Source organism: Salvelinus fontinalis, chromosome 20 (assembly GCF_029448725.1).
Source record: "Salvelinus fontinalis isolate EN_2023a chromosome 20, ASM2944872v1, whole genome shotgun sequence".
Taxonomy (NCBI): domain Eukaryota; kingdom Metazoa; phylum Chordata; class Actinopteri; order Salmoniformes; family Salmonidae; genus Salvelinus; species Salvelinus fontinalis.
In genome coordinates, this window is record NC_074684.1 from 29,801,054 (window position 1) to 29,812,913 (window position 11,860).

The window sequence follows — 11,860 nt, forward strand, 5'->3', positions numbered from 1 at the left end:
TAGAGAGTTGCCGGAGCATGATCGCTTTGATGGATGTATCCTTCCATTTGATTAATACTGGAACTCTATTTGAACGTTTCTAATACCATCTCGGTCTACTACTCTGGTTGCCTGTCTATGTAAACACAGAGCAAACAACAATATTAAAAGGTACAGACAGATACAGTAGTAAAAGCAGTACTTCAAAAAACATATACAATTCTATGAAATGCAGTTCTTCACACCAGAGGAGGCTGGTGGGAGGAGCTATAGGAGGATGGGCTCATTGTAATAGCTGGAATGGAATTAATGGAAGGTATCATACACATCAAAAATGGAAACCACATAAATGGACTCCGGTCCATTAATTCCATTCCAGTCAATACAATGACCCCATCCTCCTATAGCTCCTCCCACCAGCCTCCACTACTTCACACGGTAAAGCCCAAGAAATAAATATTGCCTGCTGTTTCTTCCTAAACTACTTCTCAGACTGACGGCACAGGAAAACTGAACCTACAGGAGTTCAAACACCTGTGGAGTAAGATCAAAGCGTGGCAGGTAGGATCCTCCTGTCCATAACTCTCCAGAGCCTGATGGTTTAGGGGAAAACTTCCACTTAAGTCGAATTTACCCTTAGTAGTGATGGCAACGGGAGACTAAGTGAAATGTTGACTTAAGTGGAAGTTAGGATGAAGGCGTCTTCTGCATGGGGGAGTTTTGTTAAGAGCCCCGACGCTCAAACCAAACATTAACGCTTGCAGTACGGTTTTGGAAGCATAAGGACCTTATCTTTCATATCAGTGAGAAATAATATAAAACAATTAAAAAATGTTAAATTGAAACCCACCTTCATAGGATTAGTGTTCCCACACAGCCATATCTCCATGTTACCTCACTTGTTTACAGAAAACAGACAGAAGACAAGAGGTGACCACCTGTGTGAATTAGCTATCTAGCATGCTCTGAACACCTGTGCGTAAGAGTAACTCAGGAAGAGTAGCGGAAGTGTAATTTTGTCAGATAGAGGCGCCTACTGTATATCTGTATGGATCTGTGTTAAACTACCTTAACTTAACCTATCTGTAACTGCTACAGTGTAGTTTAGTAGGATGGAGGCTCTATAGCTGTATGGCTCTGTAACTGCTACAGTGTAGTTTAGTAGGATGGAGGCTCTATATCTGTATGGATCTGTAACTGCTACAGTGTAGTTTAGTAGGATGGAGCCTCTATAGCTGTATGGATCTGTAACTGCTACAGTGTAGTTTAGTAGGATGGAGGCTCTATAGCTGTATGGCTCTGTAACTGCTACAGTGTAGTTTAGTAGGATGGAGGCTCCATAGCTGTATGGCTCTGTAACTGCTACAGTGTAGTTTAGTAGGATGGAGGCTCTATAGCTGTATGGCTCTGTAACTGCTACAGTGTAGTTTAGTAGGATGGAGGCTCTATAGCTGTATGGATCTGTAACTGCTACAGTGTGGTTTAGTAGGATGGAGGCTCTATAGCTGTATGGATCTGTAACTGCTACAGTGTAGTTTAGTAGGATGGAGGCTCTATAGCTGTATGGATCTGTAACTGCTACAGTGTAGTTTAGTAGGATGGAGGCTCTATAGCTGTATGGATCTGTAACTGCTACAGTGTAGTTTAGTAGGATGGAGGCTCTATAGCTGTATGGATCTGTAACTGCTACAGTGTAGTTTAGTAGGATGGAGGCTCTATAGCTGTATGGCTCTGTAACTGCTACAGTGTAGTTTAGTAGGATGGAGGCTCTATAGCTGTATCTAGCTGCTCTATAGGCTCTATAGCTCTATTCCAGTTTCAGCTGTTCTGCCTGCGGTTATGGAACCGCCACCTGTCCCAGACCTGTTGTTTTTCAACTCTTAATGATCAGCTATGAAAAGCCAACTGAAAATTATTCATGATTATTATTTGACCATGCTTGTCACTTATGAACATTTTTGAACATCTTGGCATAGTTCTGTTATAATCTCCACCCGGCACAGCCAGAAGAGGACTGGCCACCCCTCATAGCCTGGTTCCTCTCTAGGTTTCTTCCTAGGTTTTGGCCTTTCTAGGGAGTTTTTCCTAGCCACCATGCTTCTACACCTGCATTCTAGCTGTTTGGGGTTTTAGGCTGGGTTTCTGTACAGCACTTCGAGATATTATCTGATGTACGAAGGGCTATATAAAATAAAATTGATTGATTGATTGATTGTATGGATCTGTAACTGCTACAGTGTAGTTTAGTAGGATGGAGGCTCTATAGCTGTATGGATCTGTAACTGCTACAGGAAGCACATCATTTGATTTGAAGGATTCTTTCTTGCTGATGAAAGATAAGGGCCATATGTTTTGAAAACCATATCGTAAGCAATTAAACATTAAAACACAGCGTGGGGATTGTATTTCACATGAGGTAGTCGTGGGCAAAGGTAATGGCTGAAAGCTGTAGGGAGAAGGCAGAATGCCACCTAGAGTTTGAGAGAGATGGATTCACAGCGATCATCAACAGATCATTTTTAGTCCAACATTCAAAATCATTGAGATTGACCGTCATGTGTTCACTGTGTGCAGCTGATCTTCAAGAAGTATGACAAGGACAAATCCAGCACCATCAGCAGCTTTGAGATGAGGAACGCAGTCAATGACGCAGGTGAGCTCCATGGACAAACTTGTTCAGCCGTTTAGTCCCAGCAGGGCCACGTTCAGTTGCCAAACGTTTTCTAACGTTACAGATAGCAATACTATGAATAGAGCCGACGGGATTTATTATTCTACATGTCAGACGCATGTTTGTTCTACATATTTCTATCTGAACATTCCAAAATGTTTTGTCTTGCTGAACGTGCCTCCAGGTGAATGGACTTAGAAGTCTTCCCAGAGAGCCATGAATTGATTACTCTTTTCACACTAGAGTGCTTTTCACATTTTCCTTTCCAGCATGGTTCCAATCCAACAGCTATAGTGGATGTTTAACCAGGCCAGTGAAGTTCAGCTTTGAGTTCAGGCTCCCTTGGCTCAGTACTAGTGTAAAAAGGGTATTATGGACCACACACACAAACAGTTAGGTTGAAAAGATTGGGCATGGGCCCTCAGATCCTCTAAAAGTTCTACAGCTGCGCCATTGAAAGCATCTTGACTGGCTGCATCACGGCTTAGTATGGCAACTGTACCGCCCTCGATTACATGGTGCTACAGAGGCTTGTGCAGACAGCCCAGTACATCATTGGGGCCGAGCTCTCTGCCATCCAGGACCTCTATATCAGGCGGTGTGAAAGGAAGGCTCTGAAAATTGTTAGACTCCAGCCTCCCAAGCCATCGACTGTTCTCTCTGCTTCAGAACGACAAGCACTACTGGTGACTCAAGTCTGACACCAACAGGCTCCTGAACAGCTTCTATCCCCAAACAATAAGACTGCTAAATAGCTAATAAAATGGTGACATGGACTATCTGCAATGATCCTTCTATTTATGTTTGCACTGTCTCTATGCACACGCTACACACTCACTCACACAGACACTCCAGCACACACACACATTCATACAGACGCTACACATACACACACACACATACAATCTTCATATACGCTGCTGCTACTCTGTTGATCATAAACTCAGCAAAAAAAGAAACGTCCCTTTTTTCAAGACCCTGTCTTTCAAGGATAATTCGTAAAAATCCAAATAACTTTACAGATCTTCATTGTAAAGGGTTTAAACACTGTTTTCCATGCTTGGTCAATGAACCATAAACAATTAAGAACATGCACCTGTGGAACGGTCGTTAAGACACTAACAGCTTACAGACGGAAGGCAATTAAGGTCACAGTTATGAAAAATTAGGACACTAAAGAGGCCTTTCTACTGACTCTGAAAAACACCAAAAGAAAGATGCCCAGGGTCCCTGCTCATCTGCGTGAACATGCCTTAGGCATGCTGCAAGGAGGCATGAGGACTGCAGATGTGGCCAGGGCAATAAATTGCAATGTCCGTACTGTGAGACGCCTAAGACAGCACTACAGGGAGACAGGACGGACAGCTGATCGTCCTCGCAGTGGCAGACCATGTGTGACAACACCTGCACAGGATCGGTACATCTGAACATCACACCTGCGGAACAGGTACAGGATGGCAACAACAACTGCCCGAGTTACACCAGGAACGCACTGTCCCTCTATTAGTGCTCAGACTGTCCGCAATAGGCTGAGAGGCTGAACTGAGGGCTTGTAGGCCTGTTGTAAGGCAGGTCCTCACCAGACATGACCGGCAACAACGTCGCCTATGGGCACAAACCACCGTCACTGGACCAGACAGGACTGGCAAAAAGTGCTCTTCACTGACGAGTCGCGGTTTTGTCTCACCAGGGGTGATGGTCGGAATCGCGTTTATCGTCGAAGGAATGAGCTTTACACCGAGGCCTGTACTCTGGAGCGGGATCGATTTGGAGGTGGAGGATCCGTCATGGTCTGGGGAAGACATCCTCCTCCCTCATGTGGTACCCTTCCTGCAGGCTCATCCTGACATGACCCTCCAGCATGACAATGTCACCAGCCATACTGATTGTTCTGTGCGTGATTTCCTGCAAGACAGGATTGTCAGTGTTCTGCCATGGCCAGCACAGAACCCGGATCACAATCCCATTGAGCACGTCTGGGACCTGTTGGATCGGAGGGTGAGGGTTAGGGCCATTCCAGGAACTTGCAGGTGCCTTGGTGGAAGAGTGGGGTAAGATCTCACAGCAAGAACTGACAAATCTGGTGCAGTCCATGAGGAGGAGATGCACTGCAGTAAGCAGCTGGTGGCCACACCAGATAATGACTGTTACTTTTGATTTTGACCCCCCCTTTTGTTCAGGGACACATTATTCCATTTCTGTTAGTCACATGTCTGTGGATCTTGTTCAGTTTGTCTCAGTTGTTGAATCTTATGCTCATACACATATTTACACATGTTAAGTTCTCTGAAAATAAACGCAGTTGAGTGAGAGGACGTTTCTTTTTTTTCTGAGGTCATATCCTGATGTCACCTTACCCCTATACATATATATCGCAGTATGTGGACACCCCTTCAAATTAGTGGATTCTGCTTTTTAGCCACACTCATTGCTGACAGGTGCATAAAATTGAGTACACAACCATGCAATCTCCATAGACAAACATTGGTAGTAGAATGACGTTACTGAAGAGCTCAGTGACTTTCAACGTGGCACTGTCATAGGATGCCACCTTTCCAACAAGTCCGTTTGTGAAATTTCTGCCCTGCTAAAGCTGCCCTGGTCAACTGTAAGTGCTGTTATTGTGAAGCGGAAACATCTAGCAGCAACAATGGCTCAGCCATTGTGTGGTAGGCCACACAAGCTCACAGAACAGCACCTGGCGCGTAAAAATTGTCTGTCCATGATTATTTTGTTTTGTTATGCCCATACACTACATGACCAAAAGTATCCCTGCACATTGTAAATATGGTACTGACACTGGAACTTTGACCCTGTATATAGCTTACTTTCTCTTGATCTTCTTTCTATTCTTGTGTATTTTTGTTCTGTCGTGGAACTTCTACACAGGGACATTCAAAGTCAAACTTAAATCAATCATCCTTTATTGTCAGTTAACTGGAGAGGTTCCAGCAAACTTGATGCACCATAGTACACGCCTGTCAGGAGCTCTGCTGGGGCAGTCCCGTTAGTTGTCTTATATACTGCTTACACAGACAAGTTATATTTGCATGGTTCACAGGGTTGGTTCCTGCATGTGTTTGGCACCATCTCCTATTTTAACTTATAGAACATATTCAGGGCATTCTGCCACATATCTTTACTAAGCACAGGTAGGACCAAGGATTATTTATGACACGGAAGACAAAATTAACATTTAAGGCTGTCTCTTCACACAATTTTCCATCACAGTTCTTCTTGCCTTTTGTATTTTTTTGAGTACTACACACAGTATATTGATTTATTGTATTTTTGGGAAAGAGCATGCAAGGCATTTTACTGTACTTGTGCACATTACAAAATATATTCCACAAATCTTTCATCTTGTATCCATTCCACCCCCCCATTCCACTTAGGGTTCCGCTTAAACAACCAGCTGTATGACATCATCACGATGCGCTACGCTGACGAGCACCTCAACATCGACTTTGACAGCTTCATCTGCTGCTTCGTCAGGCTAGAAGGCATGTTCAGTAAGTACACACTGGTTTGATTAATGTAAATTCCACCAGAAACATCAACAGCCATTCATCTCATTGAATAAGAGTCAGAGATAACAGATAGGTGGCGGTCACAGGAGGTTGGTGGCACCTAAATTGCAGAGAAGGGACTTGTGGTAATGGCCAGAGAGCTATTGGTGGAACGGTATCAAATACATGGTTTCCATGCGTTTATGCCATTCCATTTGCTCCATTCCGGCCATTATTATGAGCCGTCCTCCCCTTAGCAGCCTCCTCTGATAGAGCTACTGTTTGATTTGCACGAGCTCTCTTTGCAGGGACGTTCCATGCCTTTGACAAAAACGGAGACGGCACAATCAAGCTCAACGTCCTCGAGGTAAGCCCAGTAGGCCACTGTGCTACAAAAGGTCACATCACGTCCATACAAAGGGGAATTCACTCCATTAACTCCTGTCCTCTTCTGCTTTCTTTCATCTCCTGTCCTAACCTGTTTTTGTCTTTCATCTCCTCTTGTTACAGTGGCTCCAGTTGACCATGTATGCTTAGATCACCCAGCCATCAGAGGAGTCCTGCTCTCTGGTATCCTCAGCCATCAGAGGAGTCCTGCTCTCTGGTGTACCCTCAGCCATGCTTCTACCAACATCGCTAAGATCACCCAGTCATCAGAGGAATCCTGCTCTCTGGTGTACCCTCAGCCATGCTTCTACCAACATCGCTAAGATCACCCAGTCATCAGAGGAATCCTGCTCTCTGGTGTACCCTCAGCCATGCTTCTACCAACATCGCTAAGATCACCCAGTCATCAGAGGAATCCTGCTCTCTGGTGTACCCTCAGCCATGCTTCTACCAACATCGCTAAGATCACCCAGTCATCAGAGGAATCCTGCTCTCTGGTCTACCCTCAGCCATGCTTCTACCAACATCGCCTTCCTCTACCTCAGCCAATTCCCCATGTTCTCTTTCTGACAAGACATTGCCATTACTCTCATTCTAGCATAGAAAACAAATTAAATGCAATGGTGATATTTTCTGCAGTCACGCTGCACAAATTATATTTCTCACAACGCCAAGAGAAGTGTGTAATGTCTCAAGAAAGTACATTAACACGATGTAGCGATCTTCTAAGACACACAGGTTGTCTGGAGAGAAAGACCACCTGGAATGTCAACTTTGACTGGTGAGAGGTAGCACCTGGCAGCATAGCACCGAGGGACTTGAATGGGGAACCCTTGCTCCAGTACATTTGGCTAGTGCTTTAAACTACAAGCCTTCAAGTGTTATTGCCTGTCCTTAAAGGGGAAGGTTTTAGAACGCCAGCTCACTGTAAATAACATGTTTAGTATTAGTGGATTGAATACATATCGTTGCTTAGCTTTACTTCCTGAAGTGTTTCCATTCCCCTTTAAGTTATTGGTGGTAACTACATTACAAAATCAATGTTGTGTTCCTGTAAGTCTCTGTGATAATATCATGTGGATACTCAGGTCTCGAGAGACAGTGATGATGCTGTCGGACTGGATTGTTTCAGAAGCATTTAAAAAAAAATGTAACTCATTAAATTCAAACTTTTACGAATGTGTCCCAATATGTCCAGTATGGGATGAGAGTTGTCGAGTCTTCAACGCTAAACCGAATCTCTTAATGTTGATCCCAGGTTGAATTGTATAATGAATGTTTAGGATTTCAAATAATTAAGATGTAAATTAAGCATTGCCACAATTACTCGATAACTCATCTACCCAATAAGGCAGATGGAGAAAAACTAACTGAACTGAACATTGACACGAACAACGGTTAGATGGTCTATAATGAACAGGGCTCTAGTCTAACATTGTTCCCACACTTTTTTTAGTTGGTGGCACCAGCCCGTGATTTGGTGGTACCAAAAATATTTTTTTTGTGGAAAGCCAGTTCCACTGTGTTTTCATTGCTCCCCTCGAATCAGGGACCGATTCAGACCTGGGACACCAGGTGGATGCAATTAACTGTCAGGTAGACCAGAAAACCAGCTCTGGACCTCGTAGGGTAAGAGTTCAATACCCCTGTCATATAGTGTTTCCATCAAATATTCAGAACTCCAACGTAGGGCATTTAAAGCTGCCATATGGTATATATATTATGTATTTATTTCACATCTCTAAGAAATGGGTGGTCCTTTTTAGGTATTTAAAAAGGCGCAATATGCAGAAATCGCGCTGCCATTTCCTGGTTGCAAAATGTTTTAATAGTTGGCCTAATTAAAGTTTATTTTGACAAAACAAGCAATGTATAGTGTAGAGGATCATTGTATGATTTAAAACACTGAAATATATTTTCAATAACCAAAAACATTGTATATTCAGATGTTTGAAGCTGGTGTACAAAACCTAAAATAAAAGATGCAAAAACTGAACTTAATGGGAAGCAAAGAAATTGCGCACATAGAACAGATCTACTGCTTCTAAAATTTGCTTTCAATGAGAATGACAGATCTATAACTCACATTTCTATGTGAATTTGGTCAGGTGGCCTAAAAAGTAACTTACTGCAGCTTTAGTGAGCCACTTCCATACAGACTGGAAAATAACATGACAAATCATGTCTAAACAGACGTGTGTGTTAGGAGTTGGTCTCTCACATCACAGCAAATCCAAAACCATTAAAAAAACAGTATGTCAATCATCCTTATGTCCGTGCTTTTAAAGTAAGCATTGGCCTCTGTCTTAGACCACTGAAACGGGAAAAATTATCCTTCCCAACAGAATAAAACCAAATGCATTTTTCTGAATTAATAAAACATGTTCCTATTGTTGCTGTACACGTGTGTGCACGCTCAGCATATCAATACATACAGGTAACTATCAAAATAAAGGAAACACCAACATAAAATTGTCTTAATAGGGCGTTGGACCACTATGAGCCAGAACAGCTTCAAAGCACTTTAGCATAGTTTCTACAAGTGTCTGGAACTCTATTGGAGGGATGCTCCATTCTTCCACAAGAAATTCCACCATTTGGTGTTTCGTTGTTGGTGGTGGAAAACACTGTCTCAGTCGCCACTCCAGAATCTCCCAGAAGTGTTAAATTGCGCTGAGATCTGGTGACTGAGACCCTTTAAACCCCCTATGCTCATTTGAGTCCCCTCTTTCAAAGTCACTGAGATCGCTTCTTCTAGACTAGGCAGCCCAAATAACCATGCTGGGATGTTAATTGCTTAAATAACTCAGGAACTATTCCTGTGTGGAAGCACCTGCTTTCACTATACTTTGAATCCCTCATTTACTCGAGTGTTTCCTTTACTTTGGCAGTAACCAGTACATACCATAGATGTGTGAATGTATGTATGAAATAGAAGTCCCCACACAAGACTGTGTATAGTAGCTATGTATGACCAGCCCATGTCAACAGATCAGTTACAGTGTGGTTATGCAATGATAATCTATACGCTGTGTGTTAGTGTGTGTGTGTGTATGTCTGTGTCCAGTATGGGCTATTTAGCCAGTGTTCCAATACAATTGCTGAAGTTGAGCCACAGCCTTGTAGAATGGTGTAATCCAGGGTTCCCAAACTAGCACTGATTTTATTTAGCCACCCCAAGTTCGGAAAATTACTAATTTTCAATTGTTGACCATAAGACTGTTAAAACACCAGCCAATCAGCTCCAAGTTTAAATTTTGGAAATCTGTCCCACAATATTCCCAGGCATAATAGAGATATATGTGATCACATACAAATGTAAGCCAGGTTTGAAATTACAATGTTTTAGTCAAATATATTCGTTTGGGCTTCTTGCGGTCAATTTGCAGTCCACAAATTATTTGTAATTATGTTCATCCGCACATGAAAAATCATGCCATCAACTAAGGTCCATTAAAATCATGTCACAACCTTCAGTCGTACTGGTGTCCTCTTACCAGGGAAGAGCAGGGGGTTAAAGGATGAACAAAGTGAGAAATTACTCTGAACAAGAAAACAGTTCAGTTCTATCTCCTTCCCTCCTCAACATTTGCCTACTGAATGGGGGCCCAACTCCTACTATCCAAGAAGAATGAATGCCAGAATTCCAGCCTAGCTCCATGTATGGAGCCATTGATTCTAAATGGTGAGAGACCAGTGTCAACTCAGCACCACACATCCGCAGGAGTAAGCACTGGAGAAACAGCATGTCTTCTCTACTGTCATGTCTTCAGCTTGCTGTCCATCTCTACGTGTTTCTGCATGTGGCTAGGCAGGTCCTGTAGAGACAAGGGGGAGACAAGGTACTGAGACATTGACAATAACCCCCCTCTCTTCCTTATATACAAAGAGCTCTCAAATTCTCAATTTCTGACAGAATAATCATCTGTAATAACGAGATCTGTAATTCAGGTAAACCAAGCAGCTACTGTCTGTCTTTGTCCATCAGACAACCCGTCTGCCCACAAACCCGTCTGCCCACAAACCCGTCTGCCCACAAACCCGTCTGCCCACAAACCCGTCTGCCCACAAACCCGTCTGCCCACAAACCCGTCTGCCCGTCTCTTATCAGGTGGGAGGAGTCTTGTAATTCAGGTAAACCAAGCAGCTACTGTCTGTCTTTGTCCGTCAGTCAGCCTGTCTGTCTACAAACCTGTCTGTCTGTCTCTTACCAGGTGGGAGGAGTCTTGGTTGGCGAAGGCGGCGTCGCAGTTCCTCCAGCGACACTTGAAGGTCTGCAGGTGCGGGTTGCTGTGGACGGTGAGCAGGTGCTGCAAGAGGTGCTCCCCCATGCCAAAAATCAGCGAGCAACCGTGCCACTGCACACAAAGGTCACATGTCACAAAGATCAGCAAGTAACCATGCCACTGCACACAAAGGTCAGGTCACAAAGATCAGCAAGTAACCGTGCCACTGCACACAAAGGTCAGGTCACAAAGATCAGCAAGTAACCGTGCCACTGCACACAAAGGTCAGGTCACAAAGATCAGCAAGTAACCGTGCCACTGCACACAAAGGTCAGGTCACAAAGATCAGCAAGTAACCGTGCCACTGCACACAAAGGCCAGGTCACAAAGATCAGCAAGTAACCGTGCCACTGCACACAAAGGCCAGGTCACAAAGATCAGCAAGTAACCGTGCCACTGCACACAAAGGCCAGGTCACAAAGATCAGCAAGCAACCATACCACTGCACACAAAGGTCACAGGTCACAAAATGATGGGAGATATTCTGAAGGTAAATCCCAACGTGTTTTTCTTACCCAGCAGCGGTAGTTTTGCATCAAGTTGAGTTTCACGGCCTGGACGGTCCCGTCGTAGCAGCCTGTGTAGATCTACATTGCATCAGCAGAGAAGAGTAGTTTATTGTCCACAACTTCTCTCTTTTCAATTTTGTAAATTCTATCAACTGTACAATGCATTCACAGTAGTCCCCTTTCCAATGTACTGAATGTAGATGTTGTTCATATTCCCTCTAGGCCCACAGGCAGGAGGGTTGGCTTCTGGGCTGACTAAACAAGATCACTTACCACGCTCTTATGGATGGCCATACACATCACCATGTCATGGTGGCCCCCGTACACCTGCAGCCGGTCGTGGGACTGTGGAGAGAGAGGGGTTGAGTGAGGGAGGGAGGAGAGAAAGAGACGGAGAGAGAGAGGGGTTGAGTGAGGGAGGAGAGAGAGACAGAAAGAGAGGATCGCAGGACAGAGATGGTTCACCATCTTATATTGTGTGTCTGTTCTTTTATTAAGTGTGTTGCACTTTAAATTAAG

At 43.8% G+C, this 11,860-nt stretch overlaps 2 protein-coding genes across 4 annotated transcripts in view; one reads left to right on the forward strand and one right to left on the reverse strand.

Annotated features, from left to right (window-relative positions):
* Positions 1 to 7,719, forward strand: part of capn3b (calpain 3b) — a 31,652-nt gene extending 23,933 nt beyond the window's left edge. Inside the window, exons 18-23 of the mRNA XM_055873153.1 lie at positions 1 to 35; positions 472 to 540; positions 2,554 to 2,632; positions 6,046 to 6,162; positions 6,468 to 6,526; positions 6,670 to 7,719. The exon at positions 1 to 35 is cut by the window's left edge and continues 30 nt beyond it. Of these exons, the coding sequence (XP_055729128.1) occupies positions 1 to 35; positions 472 to 540; positions 2,554 to 2,632; positions 6,046 to 6,162; positions 6,468 to 6,526; positions 6,670 to 6,696 (386 nt within the window). The 3' untranslated portion in view covers positions 6,697 to 7,719. The remainder of the gene's footprint in view (positions 36 to 471; positions 541 to 2,553; positions 2,633 to 6,045; positions 6,163 to 6,467; positions 6,527 to 6,669) is intronic.
* Positions 7,720 to 8,351: 632 nt separating this feature from the next.
* LOC129817678 (zinc finger protein 106-like) overlaps positions 8,352 to 11,860 on the reverse strand; it is a 36,023-nt gene continuing 32,514 nt past the window's right edge. For all 3 annotated transcript variants that reach the window (XM_055873146.1, XM_055873145.1, XM_055873147.1), the window contains 4 exons: positions 11,615 to 11,686; positions 11,348 to 11,419; positions 10,758 to 10,904; positions 8,352 to 10,364 (listed from right to left, as the gene is read on the reverse strand). In XM_055873146.1, the coding sequence (XP_055729121.1) occupies positions 10,308 to 10,364; positions 10,758 to 10,904; positions 11,348 to 11,419; positions 11,615 to 11,686 (348 nt within the window). In that variant the 3' untranslated portion in view covers positions 8,352 to 10,307. The remainder of the gene's footprint in view (positions 10,365 to 10,757; positions 10,905 to 11,347; positions 11,420 to 11,614; positions 11,687 to 11,860) is intronic.